The following is a 26052-nucleotide window of genomic DNA, read 5'->3' as shown; positions in this document are numbered from 1 at the left end:
ATTTGGGTGTTTTTGTAGCATTTGAGCATTTGAGCCCAATACTGCACAATGAGGATGAGGAAGTGAATCGCTGGTTAGGGTAAGTTTCTCAAAAACAAGTGAAATATGTAAAAAAGTATCTGGACCCTTCTATAAGATTCCATTTACATTTGGTTTAAAAAAAGCTAAATTCTCTTTTAACGTGTTGTGCCATATTCTCAGGGTCTGCTCTGCGTCGCAGGCCTCTATGCAGATTACAATCAGAATAGAATGTCACTATAGCAATCAATACTCCAATATAGTACCTGTATAACAATATCAATACTAAGTAAAGCTCTGTTTCTTGGGCTGCTGCTGGTTTATAAACACCAGTAGGGTTGGATGGTTTAGGAGGCTTACCTCTGGGGTTGGTTTCATTTTCTTGCTGACACAGCGATGATGATGATGAGGAGGGTGAGGATGAAGCCTCCCGCCACCAGCATGTAACACTTCCTCTTCCTAATCTCCCTCTGTGGGTCAGATCAGATTAGATTAAATTAGAAAACGATAAAATCTGCAACATATTCAATACATACAAAAACACAAACATAAATCTCCTCCCTGGAGTTACACACCAAATACTTTCCCAACATTCCCTACTAAATAGACACCATGCAGGCACCCATCATAATACCAGGTGAAATGGCTGAAACACAATTGTGGGTTATTGGGTTACATTAGGTTTGTACATCAGAATGTGTTTTCAGAAATAACTTGTCATAAAGACTTGATTTGAGTTTGGTCAAGTGCTTGGTGGTAAATGATGAGAGAAACCATTAAGAGCCAGTAGTGTCAGATCACAGAACACAGAAACAACAACATTTTCCTTCACATGCTCTCTATCCTCTTTTTCATTACAAGGGGTTATATCTATGGACTGGGAATTGTTTCAACATCATTTATCAACTTTTTTTTTCTATTATCGCCTGTGGTGTAACTTAAAACTTGAAATGCTTCAAACAACTTCCCCACATAGAACACAAGCTGTGTTATCCTCCCATGTTCATAACTCTCAATGTGTAGTAAAAAAATATATTTAAAAAATGAATGAAAAATAACCTCAACTAGAAATGAAAATAACTAGAATGGAAAACAGGGGTTAGAGATATTTATATATTTCCCTGGCTCCTAGCCTCCTCAGGCGATGGGTGATGTGTCAGAGCAGGGAGGTGAGACCAGAATGTTGTTTTCAAATGCTTTTCCTTTCTCTTTTTTCCTCCCTGTTTTCCGCTACAAAGGCAGTGAGAGCGGCTGCGTTAGACCAGAGCTGGGTCTGGAGTCTTTAAATCCTGACTCGCTTCAAAGTAATGCATCTTCTGAGACTCGAAACAGGCTTTCTATGTGGAGAGAGAGAGAGAGAGAGAGAGAGAGAGAGAGAGAGAGAGAGAGAGAGAGGAAGGAAAAAAACTGCTGTCGAGTAATTTTCAGTTTAAACGTTCCACTCCACAACAATTTGCATAAGCAGCCCTGCGTCTGTGATAAGAAGATTGGTAATTTTCAAAGGCTCTGTGGGGATTGAGAATTAAAAGCCTTTCTCCGCTATCTCCTCTCTTGCAGCTGGCCACCACAGATTCCCCGGCTTCTCTCTCACATTTCCTTATAAACTGTGCCTTATAAACTTTCTCTCCCATCCTCTCTCCTTCTCCCTGCTTGCACACAGCAGTCACATGGTGCAGAGTCTCCCTCTCTCCCTCCCTCTCTCTTTCTCATCCCTATTCCACTGTTATTTATGGAGAACAGAAAAATAAATAAGGTAGAGAGGGGGAAAGAAATGGGTTACTATAACAAAGGAACTGTTGCAGTATTTTTAAACTGGAATTTTCCAGCCACAGGGCTGTGAGAGAGGGATGGGAGAGGGAGGCACACAGAGAGCAGGGGGGGGGGGGGGGGGGGGGGGGGGCTGAGACAGAACTGACAACGAGGAAATGCTCTTATCACTCATTTCCTAATCAGGAAACAGGACAAACCTTAACCTCAAGCATTTGGTCAAATGACTCCTCATAGTCTCATGTGTCTATTCTTGCATTGCTCCATATGTCCCCATCTCCCTATCTCTCCCTCTCCCCCTCTCTTTCTCTCTCTCTCTCTGCTGCTTGCCCACCCGTGCCCGTTCCCGCTGGCTCTCATCCCTGATCCTTTCAGTCTCAGTGTTGTCATTGTCATGGCGAGGTTCTAAGAAATCCCCTTTGTCAGCATAAAGGTCTGGTCAAGGACAAGCAGCAGCTGGGTTAGAATGAGCTAGAGAGGGGCAGAAAGAGAAATTATCTTTATACAATATGTGGCACGTTGAATCCACTCAGTTTATCTCAGAGCCAAAGTCAGAGGAGCGGAGTAAGAGCTCTGCTGAAGAAAGCTTGATCTCTTGGTGAAGATGCATTTGGAAACGGTCACAAATGCCAAAATGTTAACATATTTTTCTGGCTATACCGTAACATTGTTTCATGTCTCCAAACATGACAATGTGGCACCAGTTATGTGTAAATCTTTCCAAGCATATTGCCATCTAAAGATGTTCATGCATTTCACAACCATGCCAGGGACAGTGTGTACTGCCTCAGGGTATGGGAAGCAAGAGGCTGCTACACTGCATCCTCACAGTCCAAGATGATCCTCACCGCGGTTATTAGCAGCTGCAAGTCACGTCAGACCGTGTGCCAGCACGCTCCAAACTCATCACCATTTCTCTCATACAGATAGACAATCTCACATTGAGTTTCTGGGAGGGGAAAGCTATTTACCTTATGTGTGAGAGGAGAAATGTCTTAATAATACAATAATAATGGCATGCAATGATTACTGTCATCATATTTTTCGTCCTTTATCGTATCTGGTAGAGTAAAACTAGCTGCCTCATTTGTAATGGGATTATGTGAAATGTACATCAAATTCCCAGTCAACCCTGATAATGATATATAAAAGGAGCAGCAAACAAACACTCACGGCCAGTCCTGGGACCCTCAGTGGACCTGCTACTGTGACAGCCTCCCTGTCACTTGTCACTGTCTCTGCTGCATCGCCTCTGACTGCACTACAAACCCCTGCCTGTCCCCGTACCCATCCCTGTTCCTGCATCGCCTCAGACTGCACCACAAACCCCTGCTTGGCCCCGTCCCCATCCCTGACCCTGCATCGCATCAGAGAGCACCACAAACCGTTCCCTGTCCCCGTCCCCATCCCTGTCCTGCATCGCCTCAGAGAGCACCACAAATCCCTGCCTGTCCCAGTCCCAGTCCCGGTCCCTGCATCGCCTCAGACAGCACAACAAACATCTCCCTGTCCCCGTCCCTGTCCCTGCATCGCCTCAGACAGCACCACAAACCTCTCCCTGTCCCTGTCCCCATCCCAGTCCCTGTCCCTGCATCGCCTCAGACAGCACCACAAACATCTCCCTGTCCCCGTCCCTGTCCCTGCATCGCCTCAGACAGCACCACAAACCTCTCCCTGTCCCTGTCCCCATCCCAGTCCCTGTCCCTGCATCGCTTCAGACAGCACCACAAACATCTCCCTGTCCCCGTCCCTGTCCCTGCATTGCCTCAGACAGCACCACAAACCTCTCCCTGTCCCTGTCTCCATCCCAGTCCCTGTCCCTGCATCGCCTCAGACAGCAGCACTAACCTCTCCCTGTCCCTGTCCCCGTCCCTGTCCCTGCATTGCCATCAGACAGCACCACAAACCTCTCCCTGTTCCTGTCCTCATCCCTGTCCCTGTATCGCCTCAGACAGCAGCACAAACCTGTCCCTGTCCCTGCATCGCCTCAGACAGCACCACAATCATCTCCCTCTCCCTGTCCCTGCATCGTCTCAGACAGCACCACAATCCTCTCCCTCTCCCTGTCCCTGTCTCGGTCCCTGCATCGTCTCAGAAAGCACCACAATCCTCTCCCTCTCCCTGTCCCTGTCTCGGTCCCTGTCCCTGTCTCGGTCCCTGTCCCTGTCTCTGTCCCTGCATCATCTCAGACAGCACCACAATCCTCTCCCTCTCCCTGTCTCGGTCCCTGTCCCTGTCTCGGTCCCTGCATCGTCTCAGACAGCACCACAATCCTCTCCGTCTCCCTCTCCCTCTCCCTGTCCCGGTCTCGGTCTCGGTCTCTGTCCCTGTCCCTGTCTCGGTCCCTGCATCATCTCAGACAGCACCACAATCCTCTCCATGTCCCTGTCTCGGTCCCTGTCCCTGTCTCTGTCCCAGTCCCTGTCTCGGTCCCTGTCTCGGTCCCTGTCTTTTTCCCTGTCTCGGTCCCTGTCTCGGTCCCTGTCCCTGCATCGTCTCAGACAGCACCAAAATCCTCTCCCTCTCCCTGTCTCGGTCTCGGTCTCTGTCTCTGTCCCTGTCTCCCTGTCCCTGTCTCGGTCCCTGCATCGTCTCAGACAGCACCACAATCCTCTCCCTGTCCCTGTCCCGGTCCCTGTCTCTGTCCCAGTCCCTGTCTCGGTCCCTGTCTCGGTCCCTGTCCCTGTCTCGGTCCCTGTCTCGGTCCCTGTCCCTGTCTCGGTCCCTGTCTCGGTCCCTGTCCCTGTCTCGGTCCCTGTCTCGGTCCCTGTCTCGGTCCCTGTCCCTGCATCATCTCAGACAGCACCACAATCCACTCCCTCTCCCTGTCCCTGTCTCAGTCTCGGTCCCTGTCCCTGTCTCGGTCCCTGTCCCTGTCTCGGTCCCTGTCCCAGTCTTGGTCCCTGCATTGTCTCAGACAGCACCACAATCCTGTCCCTCTCCCTGTCCCTGTCCCTGTCTCGGTCCCTGTCCCTGTCTCGGTCCCTGTCCCTGTCTCGGTCCCTGTCCCTGTCTTGGTCCCTGTCCCTGTCTCTGTCCCTGTCCCTGTCTCGGTCCCTGTCTCGGTCCCTGTCCCTGTCTCGGTCCCTGTCCCTGTCTCGGTCCCTGTCCCTGCATCGTCTCAGACAGCACCACAATCCTCTCCCTCTCCCTGTCCCTGTCCCTGTCTCGGTCCCTGTCCCTGTCTCGGTCCCTGTCCCTGCATCGTCTCAGACAGCACCACAATCCTCTCCCTCTCCCTGTCTCGGTCCCTGTCCCTGTCTTGGTCCCTGTCCCTGTCTCGGTCCCTGTCCCTGCATCGTCTCAGACAGCACCACAATCCTCTCCCTCTCCCTGTCCCTGTCTCGGTCCCTGTCCCTGTCTCGGTCCCTGCATCGTCTCAGACAGCACCACAATCCTGTCCCTCTCTCTGTCCCTGTCCCTGTCCCTGTCTCGGTCCCTGTCCCTGTCCTTGTCTCGGTCCCTGTCCCTGTCTCTGTCCCTGTCCCTGTCTCGGTCCCTGTCCCTGTCTCGGTCCCTGTCCCTGTCTCGGTCCCTGCATTGTCTCAGACAGCACCACAATCCTCTCCCTATCCCTGTCTCGGTCCCTGTCCCTGTCTTGGTCCCTGTCCCTGTCTCGGTCCCTGTCCCTGTCTCGGTCCCTGCATTGTCTCAGACAGCACCACTAACTTTAGCCCAGCTGCACTCTGGTATTCTCGCTGTATTTGTCATATATCTGTGTCTATGTTTCTCATGTATCTGTGTCTATGAAATGGGCTTATTTTGTAAGACAAACACATCGGATGTACGTTACATGAATATGTATAGAGCATGGTTTCCCTAGTGAGAATCATATAATGGAAATAATGTAACGTTTTAAAGCACCAAGTAGAATTTTGCTTTCAACTCTAATTCTGAAGTTTTCACGGATGGATAGAGACGGGGAGGATGTTGAATTGTTGTTCAAGTAGAGAACTAACCTTCTGGGGAAATTATTATTGTCAAAGAACTATATAAAGGACAGACCTGCTGCACCTTCTTTCCTGCTCCAAGACTAAAAGCATCAATAGATAAGTATGTTGACTGTCTGTCTGCCCAGAGATATTTCATCTGTGGATGTTTCAGTGTGTATTGACCTTGTAATCAAATCAAATTGTATTGGTCACGTACACATATTATGTTATTGCGGGTGTAGCTAAATGCTTATGTTCCTATCTCCAAAAGTGCAGTAATATGTAAGAATGATACACGCAAATCCCCCAAATAAAAATGTATTAATAAATAAATATAGAAATATTCGAACAAGCAGTGTCAAAGTGCGGAATATAAACATACACTGAGTGTACAAAACATTAGCAACACCTTCCTAATATTGAGTTGCACCCCCTTTTGCCCTCAAAACAGTCTCAATTAGTCAGGGCATGGACACTACAAGGTGTTCGAAAGCATTCCACAGGGATGCTGGCCCATGTTGACTCCAGTGCTTCCCACAGTTGTGTCAAGTTGGCTGGATGTCCTTTGGGTGGTGGACCATTCTTGATGCACACGGAAACTATTGAGCGTGAAAAACCCAGCAGCGTTGCAGTTCTTGACACAGTCAAACCAGTGTGCCTGGCACCTACTACCATACTCCGTTCAAAGGCACTTAAATTCCCCCTCTGAATGGCACACATACACAATCCATGTCCCAATTGTCTCAAGGCTTCTTTAACCTGTCTCCTCCCCTTCATCTAAACTGATTGAAGTGGATTTAACAAGTGACATCAATAAGGGATCATACTCACCTGGATTCACCCGGTCAGTCTATGTTAATGTTTTGTACACTCAGTGTATGTGTCCTGTATATGATGGTGTGTATAGACATGATGGACAGTATATGAATAGAAAAGGTGTGTACAGCAGTAGTTATATAGGATGAGCCTTGACTAGAATGCAGTATACATATGAAGTGGGTAAAACACTTTGTAAATATTATTAAAGTGACCAGTGTTCAATGACTATGTACGTAGAGCAGCAGTCTCGAAGGTGCAGGGTAGAGTACCGAGTGGTAGTGACAGTGACTAATGTTCAGGGCAGAGTACTGGTTGGAGGCCGGCTAGAAGCGGTTTTTCAATCTCTTGGTCCCAGCTTTGATAAACTTGTGCTGTCTCCGCCTTCTAGATGGTAGTGGGATGAACAAGCCGTTGCTTCGGTGGCTGAGTTCCTTGATGATCTTCTTGGCCTTCCTGTGACACAGTGTGCTGTAGATGTCCTTGAGGGCAGGCAGTGTGCCCCTGGTGATGCGTTGGGCTGACCGCACCACCCTCTGGAGAGCCCTGCTGTTGCGGACAGTGCACTTGCTATACCAGGCGGTGATACAACCCGACAGGATGCTCATAATGGTGCATCTGTAGAGGTTTGTGAGGGTCTTAGCAGCCAAGCCAAATTTCTTCAGCCTCCTGTTTATTCTGTATACCGGGGTATTTAGAAATAGCCACTGGATGGTCTTTGAATACCACCTAAACTGCTGAAACTATTTATTTGAAGTTTCTCAATACATTTTAATATATGTAGTTATTTTTTAAGTAAATACCTGCAGTCACCTTGTGCAATGCTTTAGGAGATAAAGCACATCGCGTTCTTATTTCACCCGTCACATTATTTTACATTATGAAGCTTACTTCATTCTCCAGCACAGTTGAGCCAGTCACGTGTTTGTTTGTAAATAGCACAACGGGAGAAAGCGGTAGCAGGTGAGTCCAGCTGTGTATTGACAGGGGTCACATTTTATATTGAAAGTCAACAGTGTTTTTTTTCTTCAATAGAGTGATCAAGGATGTGCAACTATAGTTTTCCTTCACATAAAATACATTAGTGCAACACATTCGGCATAAAATAGCTTCATTTTCATCAGATGACTACAGAAGTGCAACGCTATTTGGATGGCAGCCACACAACTAAATTAACTTACAATGAAAAAGCAAAAACAATGCATGGCCATCATATTTCTAATGTTTAGGCCTATCCAAGCACACTATGACAGTCGTGAAGCGGGAGACTGAAAATATTTGGCATGGGTCCTCAGATCCTCAAAAGGTTCTACAGATGCACCATCGAGAGCATCCTGACTGGTTGCATCACTGCCTACAGAGGGTAGTGCGTACAGCCCAGTACATCACTGGGGCCAAGCTTCCTGCCATCCAGGACCTCTATACCACGTGGTGTCAGAAGAAGGCCCTAAAAATTGTCAAAGACTCCAGCCACACTAGTCATAGACTAGACTGTTCTCTCTGCTACCACATGGCAAGCAGTACCAGAGCACCAAGAGGCTTCTAAACAGCTTATACCCTCAAGTCATAAGACTCCTGAACATCTAGTCAAACGGCTACCCAGACTATTCACATTGCCCCCCCCTCCCCTCCCCTCTCCACACCACTGCCACTCTCTGTTGTCATCTATGCATAGTCACTTTTATTCACTCTACCCATTTGTACATACTACCTCAACTAACCGGTGCCCCCGCACATTGACTCTGTACCGGCACCCCCTGTATATATTGTTATTTTTTACTGCTGCTCTTTAATTTCTTGTTACTTTTATCTCTTATTCTTATCCATATTTTTTAAACTGCACTGTCAGTTAGGGGCTCGTAAGTAAGTATTTCACTGTAAGGTCTACACCTGTTGTATTCGGCGCATGTGACTAATACCATTTCATTTGATTTGATCATAGAAAGAATGTAGCCAGCTACATTTTCTAATGTTTTTCTTCAAGTTAATTTAGCATTTTACTGGAAAAAATAGGCTGGCTACACTGAGAAAAGTACCAGAGAAAAGTAGCTACACATCATTCAGAGTGCTGTCTGCTGATAGAATGCCCGTTCGTGAATTCTCATCGGAGTTTAGAAGTGCAACTGAAGCACAAAATTAGTCTGATGCCGATCAGAAATTACAATAAAAAGCATTTTAGATCTGTGTATAAAAAATAAAGCAAGATATTTCTTACACGTTTAAAAAAAAATCCTGCGTGAATATGCGTTAACACAACCCCTAGTTTAACTTGCTAAGTAAGTGGCTGAATTCATAAGTTGATGGGGCATCACATAATGTTTGCTTTCTGCCATGTTTGAGAAGTCAAAGCCCTTTGGATGAGTTATTTGTACAGCTGCCACTTCTATCTTGATTTCCTTGTGTTTTTTCTACTCTCTGTTCTTGGCCCATCAGTCTGCTCCTACCCCCTCTTCTCCAAGCAGACCAGGCAGGCCCATTGCCCTAGCCACTTCAGACTCCACACAGGAGAGCCAGTACTGCATGCATCAAATCTTTGTTCATCTGCACAATGTCTCTCGTTCACATTCGCTTGTAAATGTCCAAACTCCCCAAACATGACATTCAGTAGCTCCTACCTATATATGTATAACTTTATGATCTGGATTGCCTGTCGTTGCAATTCGTATATTATCGTTTGCACTACTTAGCATATTTAGCTAGCAGCTTCCATGAAAATTCAGTATTACTGATGCTAATTTTGTTAGCATTCTGGTGACACCCAATGGGCTTTTGGTGCCCCCTTGTGTACTAAACTGGTAATGCCGTAAATCCCGGGATGAGAAAATGATGGTGTGACGATATGAACATCTGGATACCGCTCAACCCTACTGTGCCCCTGCCTGTTTTCTGTGTTTCTCTGTCTTCTATCTGTCAGGCATAATATAGTCTGCATTTCTCTCTCTCTCGCTCTCTCGCTCTCTCGCTCTCTCTCTCTCCCACCTTCCCTTCCTCCTTCCTTCCTTCCCTCCCTGTCTCCAACAATATGATAACACCAGGAGCTCCAAAAACAAACCATCTGAATTAGCATGATAGCGGAAATATGTCATATTGATCACAAGAGGAGATACATTTTCCACAATGGCGGCTGATGGGTTTCAAACAGAAACTGTGACGTCCTATGATGTAATTATGGTAACCACCAATCAAGTGAGTCATTGACTTTCAATGAATCATTATGCATATTGAGTTTGCTAATTTGTAAATCATTACAAACACATTCCCCATAATCAACGTAATCTAATGGCCAACAGACATTTGAAATGAAATGCAACACTAACAGAAGTGTGTCTTAAATGAACTCTATATTAAACCATTATTCAACACATAACAAAACAGCTATGTTTCACTAGCAACATGGAGGCTGTATAATATAATAGTATCGTTACATAGTAATGAACAATCACAGTTCATCTCGGTCTGTTGGACATGGATGGGGCTGAGATACAACATCAGTGTTATAACTTGAGGAGTCTTCATGTGAGAGGAGTAATCTGCCTGAGGCTAATGGATTATAGATTCAATTTATTTTCAGTGTAAAGCCGTCTGACATGGTGGGCCACGGACAAAAATGTCATCCCCTATTAATTGACCATTGGTGCTGATGTTCAACGGTGCATGTGCACCAGCATTAAAGAGCTGTTTGACTGAGTTCATGGAACTGTGCCCTTGCCTTTCTGCCATTTGTATGTCTCTGTGTGTGTCTCTCTCTATTTCTCTCACTCTCTCTCTTTTTCACTCTCTGTATCCTTCCCTTCTCCTCAACAGTCTCTCTCTTGCTCTCCTCTCTCTTACTCATCTTCTCTCTCTCATTCGCTCTCCCACTCTCTGTATCTTTCCCTCCTCCTCAACAGTCTCTCTCTTTCTCTCTTGTTTCTCTCCTTCAATCTCTTTTCCTCCCTACCACTCTTTATATCTCCCCCTGCACAGTGTCTCTCTCTTCTTCTCCCCTCTCTCTTCCTCTAGACTAGAAACAGCCGTGTGGATTGGCGGAGAGCTAAATTGCTCTGTGTGAGCTTGGTCACAGCTCAGCTCTCCTTGAGATAATGAAATGACAATTAATGGGAAAGCTGTGTGCACTCGCTCGTTTGCTCACTCACTCGCTCACTTGTAGAGCAGCATAGAAACAGCATGAAACAGAAAAAAGAAGGCTGTAGGAAAGAGAGCAACTCTCACAAAACTTTGGGGGGAAAGTAATATGGTGTCTATATACTTTAGTAATCCAACAGAAAAATCTAAATGCCAGCGTAGATCTGCGCATTGGCTTTTGGGATATATTACAGTAATATTGAACTTTTTTTCAACACCAGGGTATTTCTTATGGTGTACATGTGCAATATTCTGTTAGACTTTAGATAAACTACCCATATAAGAGTAACTGTAAGTTATTCAGGAAGAGTAACTGTGTAAGTTATTCAGGAAGAGTAACTGTGTAAGTTATTCAGGAAGAGTAACTGTGAAAGTTATTCAGGAAGAGTGACTGTAAGTTATTCAGGAAGAGTAACTGTAAGTTATTCATGAAGAGTAACTGTGAAAGTTATTCAGGAAGAGTAACTGTGTAAGTTATGCAGGTGATGTTATATCCATCCAATAAAATAAATGTATAAAAGCACCTTTCTGAAACAAGCGGATAAATCCCTGACATTGCATGTTGGTAACCAATGTGTGTGTACGGTAGTAGATATGAGAGAGAGGAAAAAGTCAAAGAAAAGCCATTCGAGAGATAAGGATATAGGAAGAGGGTTGGCTGCTGTTGACAACAAATCACTAAGTAGGACAATGATATTCATACCATAGATATAAAATAAAGTACAGTAAACTGAAAAAGTATGATACAGTACATCAGCTCAAATGTGTGTGTGTTTATGTGTGTGTGCCTGTATGAATGTGTGTGTACTGTATGAATGTGTGTGTACTGTATGGATGTGTGTGTACTGTATGAATGTGTGTGCCTGTATGAATGTGTGTGTACTGTATGTGCTTCAATCTGTAGATAGAGGACGCCTGCTATCTCCAGGAGCGATAATTAGACTTTTTGTCTTAATATGTTGCTGTCTTTTTGATAGCTTGGGCCATCTACTTTAATTCAGGATTAGTGGGTCCCCCACTGTACGGTTGAGCTAACGTAGGTTAAGGTGATTAGCATGAGGTTGTAAGTAACAAGAACATTTCCCAGGACAAAGACATATCTGATATTGGCAGAAAGCTTAAATTCTTGTTAATCTAATTGCACTGTCTAATTTACAGTAGCTTTTACAGTGAAAGAATACCATACTATTGTTTGAGGAGAGTGCACAGTTATGATTTTGATACAACAAGTTGAACAGAAATGCAATGGTTCATTGGGTCAGTCTAAAACTTTGCACATACACTGCTGCCATTTAGTGGCCAAAATCTAAATTGCACCTGGAATAATACATTATGGCCTTTCTCTTGCACTTCAAAGATGATGGTACAAAAAAATGGTTTCTTTTTCTTTGGATTTTCTTTTACCAGATCTAATGTGTTATATTATCCTACATTTATTTCAAATTTACACAAAATTCAAAGTGTTTCCTTTCAAATGGTATCAAGAATATGTGTATCCTTGCTTCAATGCCTGAGCTACATGCAGTTAGATTTGGGTATGTCATTTCATCGTGGGTGGCACAGGGGCTACTCATTTCTTCTAGGTGGAGATTTTCTATTTTCTCCCTCACTCACCTGTCCATCTCCTAATTTGAATTCCATGCTGTCACTGTCACTTGTCATCTCAAGCTTAACATTGTTGTCATCTATTGCCCACCAGGTGCCCTTAGAGAGCTCCTCAATGAGCTTGACATCTTGATAAGTTAATTTCCTGACGGTGGCTCACCACTCAGTCCACTGGGCGACTTCAAGCTCCCGACGTCTGCCTTCGATTCATTTCATTCAACCTCTTTCTATCCACTCCTTTCCTCTTTTGACCTCCCCTCCCCTCCCACTCACAAGGCAGGCAATGCGCTTGACCTAAACTTTGCTAGATGCTGTTCGCCTACCGCAACCCTCCTCCAGGTCTCTAATCACTACTTTGTTTCCTTTTCTGTCTCCCTTTCTTCCAACCCTACCCAGAAGGTCATGTGGTCGCAGTCTTTGCTCTCTGTCTCCCTCTACTCCAGGATTCGTCATCTAGGTTTGGCCTCAGGCCCAATTCTTTCTGAGCTAATAGTTGGCGGGCCAGAACATAATTAGTATATAATGCTAGCACAATTAATTGGCCCACACTACAAATTAAACAAAATGTTTAACACATCTGATTAGTACATAATAAACTCAGTGACAATAACATAATGAATTCTGTCACTTATACAGGTTAAATCTGCAGTTACAAGGAAGAGGGAAAACGGTTGTGGATATGGTGGAAAAACTTGAGGCCTTTACTAGGAAGCTTGAGTTGTTTGATTTGGACTTGTCATCTGGAAGGCTAATGCACTTCAGCACACTGAAGAACAACAGGCAGAGGGACCAGACAACTTCTCCACAAGATTTGAAGACTACAGCATGCCCAAGGATATCATTACGTTGTAACGGATAAAGTGGACCAAAACGCAGCAGGAATATGTGCACTCATCTTATTTTATTTGGTGAAGAAGGAGAACCAAAATAAACACGTACACAAAGAAACCACAACAACTATTCACAGGCTGGTAAGGCACAAGGCTATACTCAGAACAATCTCCCACAAAGCACTCAACAAACACATACGTATATATAGGACTCTCAATCAGAGGCAACTAGAAAACACCTGCCTCCAATTGAGAGTCCAACCCCAATTAATAAAACATAGAAATACAAAAGACTAGACAGAACATAGAAATACACTAACATAGAACAGTGCCCAAAAACCCCCGGAATATATAAATCAAATACCCTACTAAACAAACCACCACCCCGAACCACATAAAACAAATACCCTCTGCCACGTCCTGACCAAACTACAATAACAAATAACCCCTATTACTGGTCAGGACGTGACATGCGTTTGTACATGATCCTCTCACTGTCCGCCCAGGTGGAGAATTATCCTCCCTTGCTAAGAAAATGATACCCTAGCTGGATGAGGCCCCAATTCAAGCTGAGCTGATTGAATTCCAGACACCGAGCCATCTCAAGGAGTCCTTGTGTGCATTTTGGGTGGCATGCTCAGAGGAATACAGCACAATAAAGAAACTTGCATTTTATGTGCCAACAATGTTTGGATTGATGTACACCTGTGAGTCCTCATTTTCCTCTATGAACGCAGTATAGATTCCCAACTGGAACCGGCTTTCACATAGGTCAATGGAGGACTGCCTGCGCATCAAAATCACATCCATCTCACGCGACATCCACAAGATCGTGTCCGAGGGGAAATGCAACTTTTCCCATTAAGTAAGTCACTTAGTGGCCTACATGACTTTAATGAGTAAATACTAACAATATTGTGAGTGCTTATCCAGGGATAATTAGGTCTCAGGCTGACAGTATTTTCTGTTTGTTCTGTTGTTACAGGAGCACGCTATAGCGATACAGAAATTCAGATACAGACATTGCCTTTTTTTAATTATTGTTTTAGGTAGGATGCTACAGTTTTGGCCAGTTGCAATTGTAAATAGGCCTAATGAAAAACATCCCACTTATATGAGGACATTCATTTTTTTCTTGTGAAAGATGCTGTTAAGCCTCATAGCCTACCTCAGCCAGTTAAGTTATTTTATATAGGCCTAGGCTTGGAAGAAATTGACTCCAATTAAGCCCTCTTGTTATTTGTAAAGTCAAATTAAAATTAAGATTATTGTTGAAATTAATTATAATATTTTCAGCACCAGGTGCTGTTTACCTCCTATTGATTTTATTTTTGTTATATTGTTTTTTAAATTAAAATAATATTAATAATTAATTTGTTGGGTCAAATAATATTGCCGGCGGGCCTGATTTGGCCCGCAGGCCGCCAGTTGGGGAAACCTGCTCTACTTTCTCTTCTTCTATCCTATCATCTCTCCCTTCTGCTAAATCCTTCTCCCTCCTGTCTCCTGATTCTGCCTCTATGACCCTACTCTCCTTGCTTTCCACATCCTATGACTCTCACTGTCTCCTTTCCTCCCTGCCAGCTCGGCCCTCCCCTTCTGCTCCGTGGCTGAATGACTCACTGCGAGCTTACAGAACAGGGCTGCGGGCATCTGATCAAAAAAGGAGGAAAACTAAACTTCCGGAGGACTTATTATCCTTTCAATCCCTCCTCTATACCTTCTCTTCCTCTGTATCCGCTGCTAAAGCCACTTTCTATCACTCTCAATTTCAAGCTTCTGCCTCTACCTCTAGGAAATTATTTTCAACCTTCTCCTCCCACCTTTATCCTCCACCCCCTCCTCCTCCCTCTCTGCGAACGACTTTGTCAACCACTTTGAAAAGAAGGTTGACGACATCCGCTCCTCATTCACTCAGTCTATTTAGTCCACTTGTCCCACTCACACAGAACTACCCTAAACCTTGACCTCTTTCTCCAGATTATATCCGCCTGCTCAACCCCATTCCCTCCTCCCTTCTCCCATTCCTCACTTCCCTCAAACTCATTCCTGACCACTGCCTGTGTCACCTTTGACTTCAATATGGCCAGAGTCGCTCCCCTTCTCTGGAAACAAACACTCGATCCCTCTGACTTCAAAAACGACAGTCCGGTATCCCTTATTTATTTTCTTTCCAAAACACTTGAGCGTGCTGTCTCTGACCAACTCTCTCGCTAGCTCTCTCTCCTCTGTTCTCATCCTCCTAGATCTATCCGCTGCCTTCCAGATGATGAACCATCATATCCTCCTCTCCACCCTCTCAGGGCTGGGAATTTCAGGTTTTGCACACTCTTGGATTGCATGCTACCTGGCAGGCTGCTCCTACCAAGTGACGTGGAGAGGACCTGTGTCTGCACAATGTGCTCTCACTACTGGTGTCCCCCAGGGCTCAGTTCTACTATATCCATAGAGTACGACCCTACGTCACACAGGCAGTGGCGCAGGTCCTAATCCAGGCACTTGTCATCTCCCATCTGGACTATTGCAACTTGCCGTTGACTGGGCTCCCTGCTTGTGCCATCAAACCCCTGCAACTTATCCAGAACACAGCAGCCCGCCTGGTGTTCAAAATTCCCAAGTTCTCCCATGTACCCCCCTACTAGCACTAACTTTGCTGATAGCTACTTTATTGAGGAAAAATGTACTTACTATGACTGATATATGGGGTTGCCCTACCTAGCTATCTTAAGATGAATTAACTGTAAGTTGCTAAATGACGAGTGTGTGTGTGTGTTTGCAGACAGAGTATCAGGGTCATAAAACCTCACTGTGTTGGATAGAAGCTATCTACTACTCATAACAGAAAAGGTGACCTTTTAATTAACCCCAAAACACTTTTGTCAATATATTATTTAGGATAGCCAGAGGGCTACACACTACAGGCCTATGCTACCAACACTGACTTCTTAGCCCTACTGTGATAGAATCCAAGCAAGGATGACAAGGGGGAAAAGTATGACATAAAATTGCTAGCAATATACACAAGGAAAATGAAATAAAATTACCTTGGGCATTTTGTGAATGTGCTACCAAATGGAATTGAGAGTCACTCAAAAGAAATCAGAAAGAAATCATAACAATGTAACACTTGTCACGTCCTGACCAGTGAAAAGAGTCATTTGCCATAGTAGAATGGTCAGGGCGTGGCAGGGGGGTTGTTTTGTGTGTTTTGGGTTTTTTGTTTCTATTTTTATTTATTTTGTTTCAGATTGTCGGAGTAGGTAGCCAGAGCGAAATTACCATCTAGTATGTCTATCAACAGTTGTTGCAGTGACATTCTATTGAAATGGACACTTGCAGAGTGGTCTTTTGTTAAGACATGTAGATAGCTAGCTAAACAATGAACCATAATCTGACAGCACAGTTGTAGTCACCAACACTCTGGATAAAGAATCAAGAATGAGCACTAGCCATGTTGCGCCTTGGTCTATTCAATACGATGCTTGAGACAGAACCACCCACCACAAGAAGACCAAGCAGCGTGGGAGGAGATACTTGAAGTCATGGACCTGGGAGGAGATCCTAGATGGGGCAGGACCGTGGACAAGGCCGGGAGAGTATCGCCGCCCGCCGGAGGAGATAGAGGCAGCGAGGGCGGAACGGCGATACTGGGAGGAACGGCTGGGACGGCAAGAGGAGGCTGAGAGGCAGGGGGGGCATTCGTGGAGTTTGGCTAGGTCAGGGGGGAACCCTGACCTAACTTCCCAGGCGTACAGGAGAGAGCCGTGGAGCAAACTGGAGCCAGTCAAGGAGTCAAGCGCGGAGCTTGACGCGAGATTCCGGAGAGAGGTACTGGCTGAAAGGGCACGACGGAGCAGGCGTGCAGAGGGGCGAGCAATGCATTACGGTGTGATGCGCACTATCTCGCCCATACGCACACACAGTCCGGTGCGGTCGGTACGGGCTCCTCAGCGTTGCCGTGCGAGAGTTGGCCGGCGGCCAGGAAGAAGTGTGCCGGCTCAACGTATCTGGTCTCCAGTGTGTCTCATTGGCCCAGTTTATCCTGCGCCTGCTCTACGCACGGCAGCTCTCATTCCCCAGCACAGCCCAGTTCGTCCTGTACCGGCGCTCCACCCTTTCCTGGCTAAAGTCGACATCGTGCCAGGATGGGTTGTACTAGCCATAAGCATCAGACCTCCAGTGAGCCTCCATGGTCCAGTACGTCCGGTGCCGGCTCCGCCCACTCGTCCCCCAGTGCGGCCTCCAGTGACGCTCCTCAGCCTGGAGCCGCCAGCGACGCTCCTCAGCCCGGAGCCTCCAGCGACGCTCCTCAGCCAGGAGCCTCCAGCGACGCTCCTCAGCCAGGAGCCTCCAGCGACGCTCCTCAGCCCGGAGCCTCCAGCGACGCTCCTCAGCCCAGAGCCTCCAGCGATGCTCCTCAGCCCGGAGCCTCCAGCGGCGGTCTACAACCCAGAGCCTCCAGAGCCTTCGCGGTGGTCTGCAGCCCAGGGCCTTCAGCGGTAATGGTCTGCAGCCCAGGGCCTTCAGCGGCAGTCCACAGCCCGGATCCTCCAGCGGTGGTCGGCAGCGCAGAACGGGGGCTACGACCGGAGCCAGAGCCACCTCTGTAGCTGGAGGATTAGCGGAAGGGCCTGGGTGTAGCACACGAGCCGTCGTAGATGGTGGCCACCCTCCCTTCCCTCCCTTTATGTTTGGAGTTGTTTTGTGGGGTTTTTGTTTGGGGTGCAGTCGGGGTTTGCACCTTTGGGGGGGGGGGGGGGGTACTGTCACGTCCTGACCAGTGAAAAGGGTAATTTGCCATAGTAGAATGGTCAGGGCGTGGCAGGGGGGTTGTTTTGTGTGTTTTGGGGTTTTTGTTTCTAGGGGAATTTGTTCTAGTTTTCTATTTCTATGTTTTGTTTTCCATGTTCGGCCGAGTATGGTCTCCAATCAGAGGCAGGTGTCTTTCGTTGTCTCTGATTGGAAGCCATACTTAGGCAGCCTGTTTTCCTTTGGGTTTTGTGGGTAGTTATTTTTAGTTGTTGTACCTGACGGAACTGTTGGTCGTTTTTGTTATTTTTGTAAAGGGTTCTTCATTAAAGAATCAAGAATGAGCACTAGCCACACTGTGCCTTGGTCTATTCAATATAACGCTTGTGACAATACTTAATTGCAGTCTACCATCTGATGCACATTACTAATGTATTTCTGTTCTTAGTCAATAAAGTTGTACAATGAAATTGAAACCTCATAATCATTATCTTGGTGGAAGAAACAGTTGTTTATGGAATTGGAGTTCAGTGTTGGTATATCTGCTTGATTTTCCAATTAGACTCCAGGCTACCGTTTTACTGTTTCAATCAGTCCAATTAATTTAGCTAACGGCAAAAACTAATAAAATATGACATGAAAATTTGATCTTTATTGTTATTTCCACAGCATCGTAATGAACGCAATAAAGTAGTAATGAAATAGCAAACCTTGTTATTTCAAATCATGTTTGTCCTACTGATCCTGTAAATAGATGTGTATCAGCATGACACCTGAAAATCTCTATTAAAATGTAATGTCAGTACCAGCAATACACAGACATGACAATATACAGGAACTGTATTTAATTGACATAAATGCCTGCCCGCACACCCGCCTGCAAGTACATACACGCACACACACAGACACACAGACACACAGACACACACACACACACACACACACACACACACACACACACACACACACACACACACACACACACACACACACACACACACACACACACACACACACACACACACACCACACACACACACACACCACCTCACTGAACCTGGACAATGAAACGAGGACACTACTGCACCTGGTGATGGCTGGCCTTTGCTAGCTCCTGATTGGCTGACTCCACGTTGGATGTGGTGGTCTGAATGTAGTCCTCAATGCTATCTGAAGAGACATAAAGCATGGTAAATATAATGATTATTCTTTATAGCAACATAGATATATTTTATAGCAACACAGTACAACATGTCCCCCAGTTTAGGACCTTTTCTTACCAGGTTGAAGCACACTGGGTACTCTTTCATTCTATAGCTTCTATGGCTTCAAATAGGGAGACCCATGAGGCGGTGCACAATTGGCCCAGCATCGTCCGGGTAAGGGGAGGGTTTGGCTGGCCGGGATGTCTTGTACCATCGCGGTCTAGTGACTCCTTGTGGCGGACCGGGCGCGTGCACGCTGACTTCGGTTGCCAGTTGTATGGTGTTTCCTCCAACACATTGGTGCGGCTGGCTTCCGGGTTAAACGAGCAGTGTGTCAAGAAGCTCTGCAGCTTGGCAGGGTTGTGTTGACTCCCATTTCTGAGTGTCAAGATTTGATTTAGAAAATAATCGACTCCTATGATTCAGTATTTTTGGAATGGAGGAGACTGATTAGTTTCCGTACTTCCAAGAACACTTGCATCTTTATTTTACCCCTTTTTTCTCCACCATTTCGTGGTATCCAATTGGTAGTAGTTACAGTCTTCTCTCATCGCTGCAACTTCCGTACGGACTCGGGAGAGGCGAAGGTTGAGAGCCATGCGTCCTCCGAAACACAACCCATTGCACATTTAACCCGGAAGCCAGCCGCACCAATGTGTCGGAGGAAACACCGTACACCTGGCGACCTGGTCAGCGTGCACTGCGCCCGGCCCGCCACAGGAGTCGCTAGTGCGCGATGAGACAAGGACATCCCTGCCTGCCAAACCCTCCCTAACCCGGACGACGCTGGGCCAATTGTGCGCCACCCCATGGGCCTCCCGGTCGCGCCTGGCTACGACAGAGCCTGGGTTCGAACCCAGAATCTCTCGTGGCACAGCTAGCACTGCGATGCAGTGCCTAAGACCCCTGCGACACCCGGAGGCCCCACACTTGCAGCTACAATAGCGTGCTAGAGAGGGATGGAGAGAGAGGGGAGGAGCACAGTATTGACAGGTCGGCCACCAGGCAGACAGAGTCAGAACCGTGCACTAGGTCTATCTATCAGTATAGACAGGTCGGCCACCAGGCAGACAGAGTCAGAACCGTGCACTAGGTCTATCTATCAGTATAGACAGGTTGGCCACCAGGCAGACAGAGTCAGAACCGTGCACTAGGTCTATCTATCACTATAGACAGGTCGGCCACCAGGCAGACAGAGTCAGAACCGTGCACTAGGCCTATCTATCAGTATAGACAGGTCGGCCACCAGGCAGACAGAGTCAGAACCGTGCACTAGGCCTATCTATCAGTATAGACAGGTCGGCCACCAGGCAGACAGAGTCAGAACCGTGCACTAGGTCTATCTATCAGTATTGACAGGTCGGCCACCAGGCAGACAGAGTCAGAACCGTGCACTAGGTCTATCTATCAGTATAGACAGGTCGGCCACCAGGCAGACAGAGTCAGAACCGTGCACTAGGTCTATCTATCAGTATTGACAGGTCGGCCACCAGGCAGACAGAGTCAGAACCGTGCACTAGGCCTATCTATCAGTATAGACAGGTCGGCCACCAGGCAGACAGAGTCAGAACCGTGCACTAGGTCTATCTATCAGTATAAACAGGTCGGCCACCAGGCAGACAGAGTCAGAACCGTGCACTAGGCCTATCTATCGGCAATCAAAAGCTGTATCTCACAACGGAATGCTGTATCTCACAATTTCTTGGCTTGCAAGAATGAATAGGCTAGGACATTGAGATGAGCGAGATACAACACTTGGCTCTCACACAGTCACACACAGTATCTGCGCATGTGCACGGGTTCACTTCACACTGTTCACAGTGTGGTTGACAGTGGACCAAAACAGCAAAGAAGTTGAGCCTCGCAATTCAACGCTCTTAGTTGTTATGGAAATTGACCCACGATGCTGTTTACTTTCTGCATCTACGGTTAGGGAAATTTCTTAACGTTAAGGATCCCAATTTCGTTTAAACGTTCACACCCCTACACTATAGCATACAGTATTTGTGTTGTGGTGCCATTATGTGAGCAATAAGAAAAAATATTCCACATCCTCTTTAACATGTACAGTTACACGTCTATTTCATTTCCTAGAGAGGCTCAGTGTGGGGTATCTTCTGCTCATTTCCTGTCTCTCCGTTCGCTGGTCCTTGTGTCTTTGGCCTGCGCCGACTGAGCTGTGTGTGTGTGTGTGTGTGTGCATGCTGTTTTCTGTGTGATTGTGTTTGTATGACACATTCACATTTTGAATGGGTGAATTGGGTACACACCGTTCCTTTGCACACACATTGGTAGCCTTGAAAGGTTTGATCTTACTCAGAAAGTGCATCACCTGCTGTTGTAAACACATACAGTGACAGAGGGAGGAAGGTGGAAGTGGAGGGAGAGAGGGAAAGAGAGAGAGAGAGAAAGAAAGCGTTCTGTTTGATAAGCCCTCACAATATCTCATCGCTCCGATTGAGCTGCTCGTATGATGTCACTATCAACTTCCTTGAGTGCACTCTCCATGGTCGTGAAGCTTCAGAATCTTAGAATAACGCACAAGTGTGTTTATAGATAGACCAACTCAGTTGGATTTGTCTCCTTATTTACATAATCACTTGCACAAGATCATTAATAAACTGGAAAAGGATGCACACATATTCTCTGTCACCACACTGTAAATAGCGTCACGTTTGATCGAAGATGTAGTATATTGAGTTTTGATGGTGCACAACATTGTAATTGAATATCTATGTTTAATTACTTCCTCATTGGCTGTCACCATAGTGACGGCTTGAGAATAAACTGAGAACGGAGCTTTCAAAAGTCATACTCCGTCATACATTTCATGACGGTGTCAACCAATTATTAGTATTTGAATAATCCAAATTACTTGTCTTATTTCAATGCACACCATAGTAACTATAGTTACTGTAGCCAGTGAGAACTAATTCAAACCTAAATCCAATTATCAACCCAGTGCCGAACCTCAAGCATGCAGGACACAAATTCATCTCTCTCTCTCTCTCTCTGGAGTTGAGAGAGCAGCAGACTGGACAACAGACTGGACAACAGACTGGACAACACACACACACACACACACACACACACACACACACACACACACACACACACACACACACACACACACACACACACACACACACACACACACACCTCCATAAGCCTTTACTTACCTCACACCATGCTCCACTAATTATGTCTTTGATATGTAAGACATTTGTAGGTAGAAAAACATCACATCACCAGGGAAAAGCATGTCAAACATGTTTACAACTCATTTTCTACAACACCACATTCTCAATGTATTTGGGTATTATAAGGACATGTAAGTAAATGTCACTGAATCAAGACATAATAACCTTTTATCTGAACACCACTGTATTCCTCTGGTTCCTCCCAAAACCACAAGACATAATAACCTTTCATCTGAAAACCACTGTATTCCTCTGGTTCCTCCCAAAACCACAAGACATAATAACCTTTTATCTGAACACCACTGTATTCCTCTGGTTCCTCCCAAAACCACAAGACATAATAACCTTTTATCTGAACACCACTGTATTCCTCTGGTTCCTCCCAAAACCACAAGACATAATAACCTTTTATCTGAACACCACTGTATTCCTCTGGTTCCTCCCAAAACCACAAGACATAACAACCTTTTATCTGAACACCACTGTATTCCTCTGGTTCCTCCCAAAACCACAAGACATAATAACCTTTTATCTGAACACCACTGTATTCCTCTGGTTCCTCCCAAAACCACAAGACATAATAACCTTTCATCTGAAAACCACTGTATTCCTCTGGTTCCTCCCAAAACCACAAGACATAATAACCTTTCATCTGAAAACCACTGTATTCCTCTGGTTCCTCCCAAAACCACAAGACATAATAACCTTTTATCTGAACACCACTGTATTCCTCTGGTTCCTCCCAAAACCACAAGACATAATAACCTTTTATCTGAACACCACTGTATTCCTCTGGTTCCTCCCAAAACCACAAGACATAATAACCTTTTATCTGAACACCACTGTATTCCTCTGGTTCCTCCCAAAACCACAAGACATAATAACCTTTTATCTGAACACCACTGTATTCCTCTGGTTCCTCCCAAAACCACAAGACATAATAACCTTTTATCTGAACACCACTGTATTCCTCTGGTTCCTCCCAAAACCACAAGACATAATAACCTTTCATCTGAAAACCACTGTATTCCTCTGGTTCCTCCCAAAACCACAAAATTGAACACATGCTGTACTATATCCACAATGAGACTAACACAATACTTAGACAGTAAAATAGATGAGTGCACCACTTTACCTTTGAATGACCCAAGTTCACTCGTCTAGCCTCTCTATCTCTCTCTCTCTGTTTCTCTCTCTCTCTCTCTCTGTCTCTCTCTCTCTCTGTCTCTCTCTCTCTCTCTCTCTCTCTCTCTCTCTGTCTCTCTCTCTCTCTGTCTCGGTCTCTCTCTCTCTCTCTCTCTCTGTCTCTCTGTCTCTCTCTCTGTCTCTCTCTCTCTCTGTCTCTCTGTCTCTCTCTCTGTCTCTGTCTCTCTCTCTCTCTGTCTCTTTTGTTGCTGTTGATTGCATCAGTTCTGGCACAGCGTGACCTGTGGCTTTGTCGAGTGTGTCACCACACGGAAGCAGAGGCTTTGTCACAGAGAAGCTACTTTCAACTCCACACCCTCTAAAAAGCACTAATCCAAACTTCCTGGGTTTGTTGATTTCTCAATTTACCCCTCTACCGCTCCCCCGCTGCTCCTCTGGACACCTCCACATGCCTCAGCCCCCTTGCCCCCCTAAAGCCCCATCAGCTTATTCAGACCCAGCTTTTATTATACACATAAAAATACAAATCTCGCCATGTGCACAGCAGCTACAGAAAGGCAAAAAAGGCAATTTACCTGATTCTATTTCAAGGTTGAATGGGAGAAACATTATGTCTGTGGTCCATAATGGATGTGAAAAAGACTACAGCAGTAGAGTAGTAGAGCTCTTAGGTACTTGGACATAGCACCTTCACTCTGTACACTGGTGAGCTGAACACCCTCTCACAGTTACCACCTCCACCATCTCTTAAAGCCATCATGTTCATCCAAACACACTTTAGCACTTTCCCACCACACCAATGTTCCACTTCCCTCTACAACACTCAATGTATCCACAGTGTCAATGTATCCACAGTCTCAATGTATCCACAGTCTCAATGTATCCACAGTCTCAAAAGTATCCACAATCTCAATGTATCCATGATGTATACCCTCATATTCATACTAAAATATATCCTTCCTATATCCTCACATGAAGGACGACTATAGAAATTGAAGAGACATAAATCTTATGAGATTCTAATGGCATTTTACTAGTGTACTCAATTTCATCAACAATTGACATTTAACTTCTTAGAACTCGCCACTATTTATTTCCCCTTATTTTCCCTGTGCTCTACATGTGAGAGAAATGAGGAGGGACACTGAATTTGAAAGGAGAGATTTCCTCCTGCGTGTTCACCTCAGAAAACCCTCTCTCTAAAGGCCAAACAACAAACAAGTCTTATTTCTGTCCTAACGCACATAGTCAGCGCCATCCAGAACTTATCTAGGAAACAAAAGTGCCATTTGTTTAAATATTCCCTTCCATAAGGCTGAACATTATTCACTCTAAATGTTAAGTACCCTAATTATGGATAGAATCTGGGATAAATTGTGTATTGCTCTCCAGTTCCTCTTCGTTTCTCTCTCGATGCCTGTTGCCTGCTCTCTTGTAGCATTGCATCTGTGAGAGTTGGAAACTTGGCATGAGTCTAAAGTATAATTCAAATCAAATCAGATTGTATTTGTCACATGCGCTGAATACAACAAGTGTAGACTTGACCATGAAATGCTTACTTACGAGCCCTTTCCCAACAATGCAGTTAAAAAGTAAGAACATTTGAAAATAGATCAAAAGAAAAGGTCATCGTACTCTAGATGGATTAAAACAGCCAGACTCAGGGCCACTCTCCCACACAATGGACCAATTAGAATAGAAGAATCATTTTCCTTCGTTTATGAGATCTCAACCTCGGACACACATGCACACACACAAAGGTACACACACATACCAGAGACACAAATACAGCAGAATTTGGTTTGGCACACACACTGATATGATCAGTCATGCTGCTTCATTTATGCTTCCCTTGTTCCTCTTTCTCTCTCTTCCATCCAGTCTGCTGCAGTATCTGTATATCTCCACTCTCCTGTCCTCCTTTCTCATATTTATCTCTTTCGGTGACTAGTGTTCCATATCATTCCCCCCTGTCTCCAGTTCATCTCTCTGCAGGGTGATGGTGGTGGTGTTGTTGTATCTCTCTGTCTGTCTGTGCATTGAACCACACTTTCCCTCTCTCTGCCAAGTCTAGATCAGTGCTGGGTTGCAGGACTTGTTTATCAATAACAGAAGACTGGGACATGCTGTCCTGTCCTCTAACCATTGTTGTTATTGTAACCCACCCGTCTCTCAAGCAAACATTTATTACGTGTTAAGGTTCAAAGGTTTGTTTGATCGATGGGAGTCCTGAGGTGATTAAGTCTGCTAACTCATGATGAAGGAGATGCTGTAATGTTGGTCAAAATATCAAAGGGATTACAAAGACACAGAGAGTAAAAGACAGACAGAGTAATATGCAGCCATGGAGCTCAGGCAATCCTAAATACACACAGGCGTACACACAAACACACACATACACACGTGATGTCTCACCTATGGCATCTCCCTGCTCGTGCACCATACTGGCCAGATCTCGCATGATTTGGCTGACATCCAACATGTCCCTCTGTAAAGGAAACAGACAACGAAGGGTTAAATAGATACATTCTACTCTAGAGGTCATGGGCCATCCGCATTCCCGGGCTTTCTTCTTCTATAGTCCCGATGGATTCCCCAAAATAAAAAATAGACAGGGATATGTAAGTCAAAGCATTAAACAATTTCAAGAAATATATCG

At 45.4% G+C, this 26052-nt stretch overlaps 1 protein-coding gene across 2 annotated transcripts in view; it reads right to left on the bottom strand.

Moving 5' to 3' along the window:
* LOC106579417 (t-SNARE domain-containing protein 1) overlaps positions 1-26052 on the bottom strand; it is a 126181-nt gene that overhangs the window by 37466 nt on the left and 62663 nt on the right. For both annotated transcript variants that reach the window (XR_006760537.2, XM_045701587.2), the window contains exons 9-11: positions 25809-25881; positions 18930-19012; positions 379-488 (exon numbers count right to left, since the gene is read on the bottom strand). Coding sequence is in view for 1 of the 2 variants with exons in the window: in XM_045701587.2 (XP_045557543.2) it covers positions 393-488; positions 18930-19012; positions 25809-25881 (252 nt within the window). In the remaining variant the exon portion in view is untranslated. The remainder of the gene's footprint in view (positions 1-378; positions 489-18929; positions 19013-25808; positions 25882-26052) is intronic.

This window comes from Salmo salar, chromosome 02 (genome assembly GCF_965601325.2).
Source record: "Salmo salar chromosome 02, fSalSal1, whole genome shotgun sequence".
NCBI classification, from domain to species: domain Eukaryota; kingdom Metazoa; phylum Chordata; class Actinopteri; order Salmoniformes; family Salmonidae; genus Salmo; species Salmo salar.
Note: the sequence above shows the minus strand (reverse complement) of the source record. Positions and strands in the feature narration are given on the sequence as shown.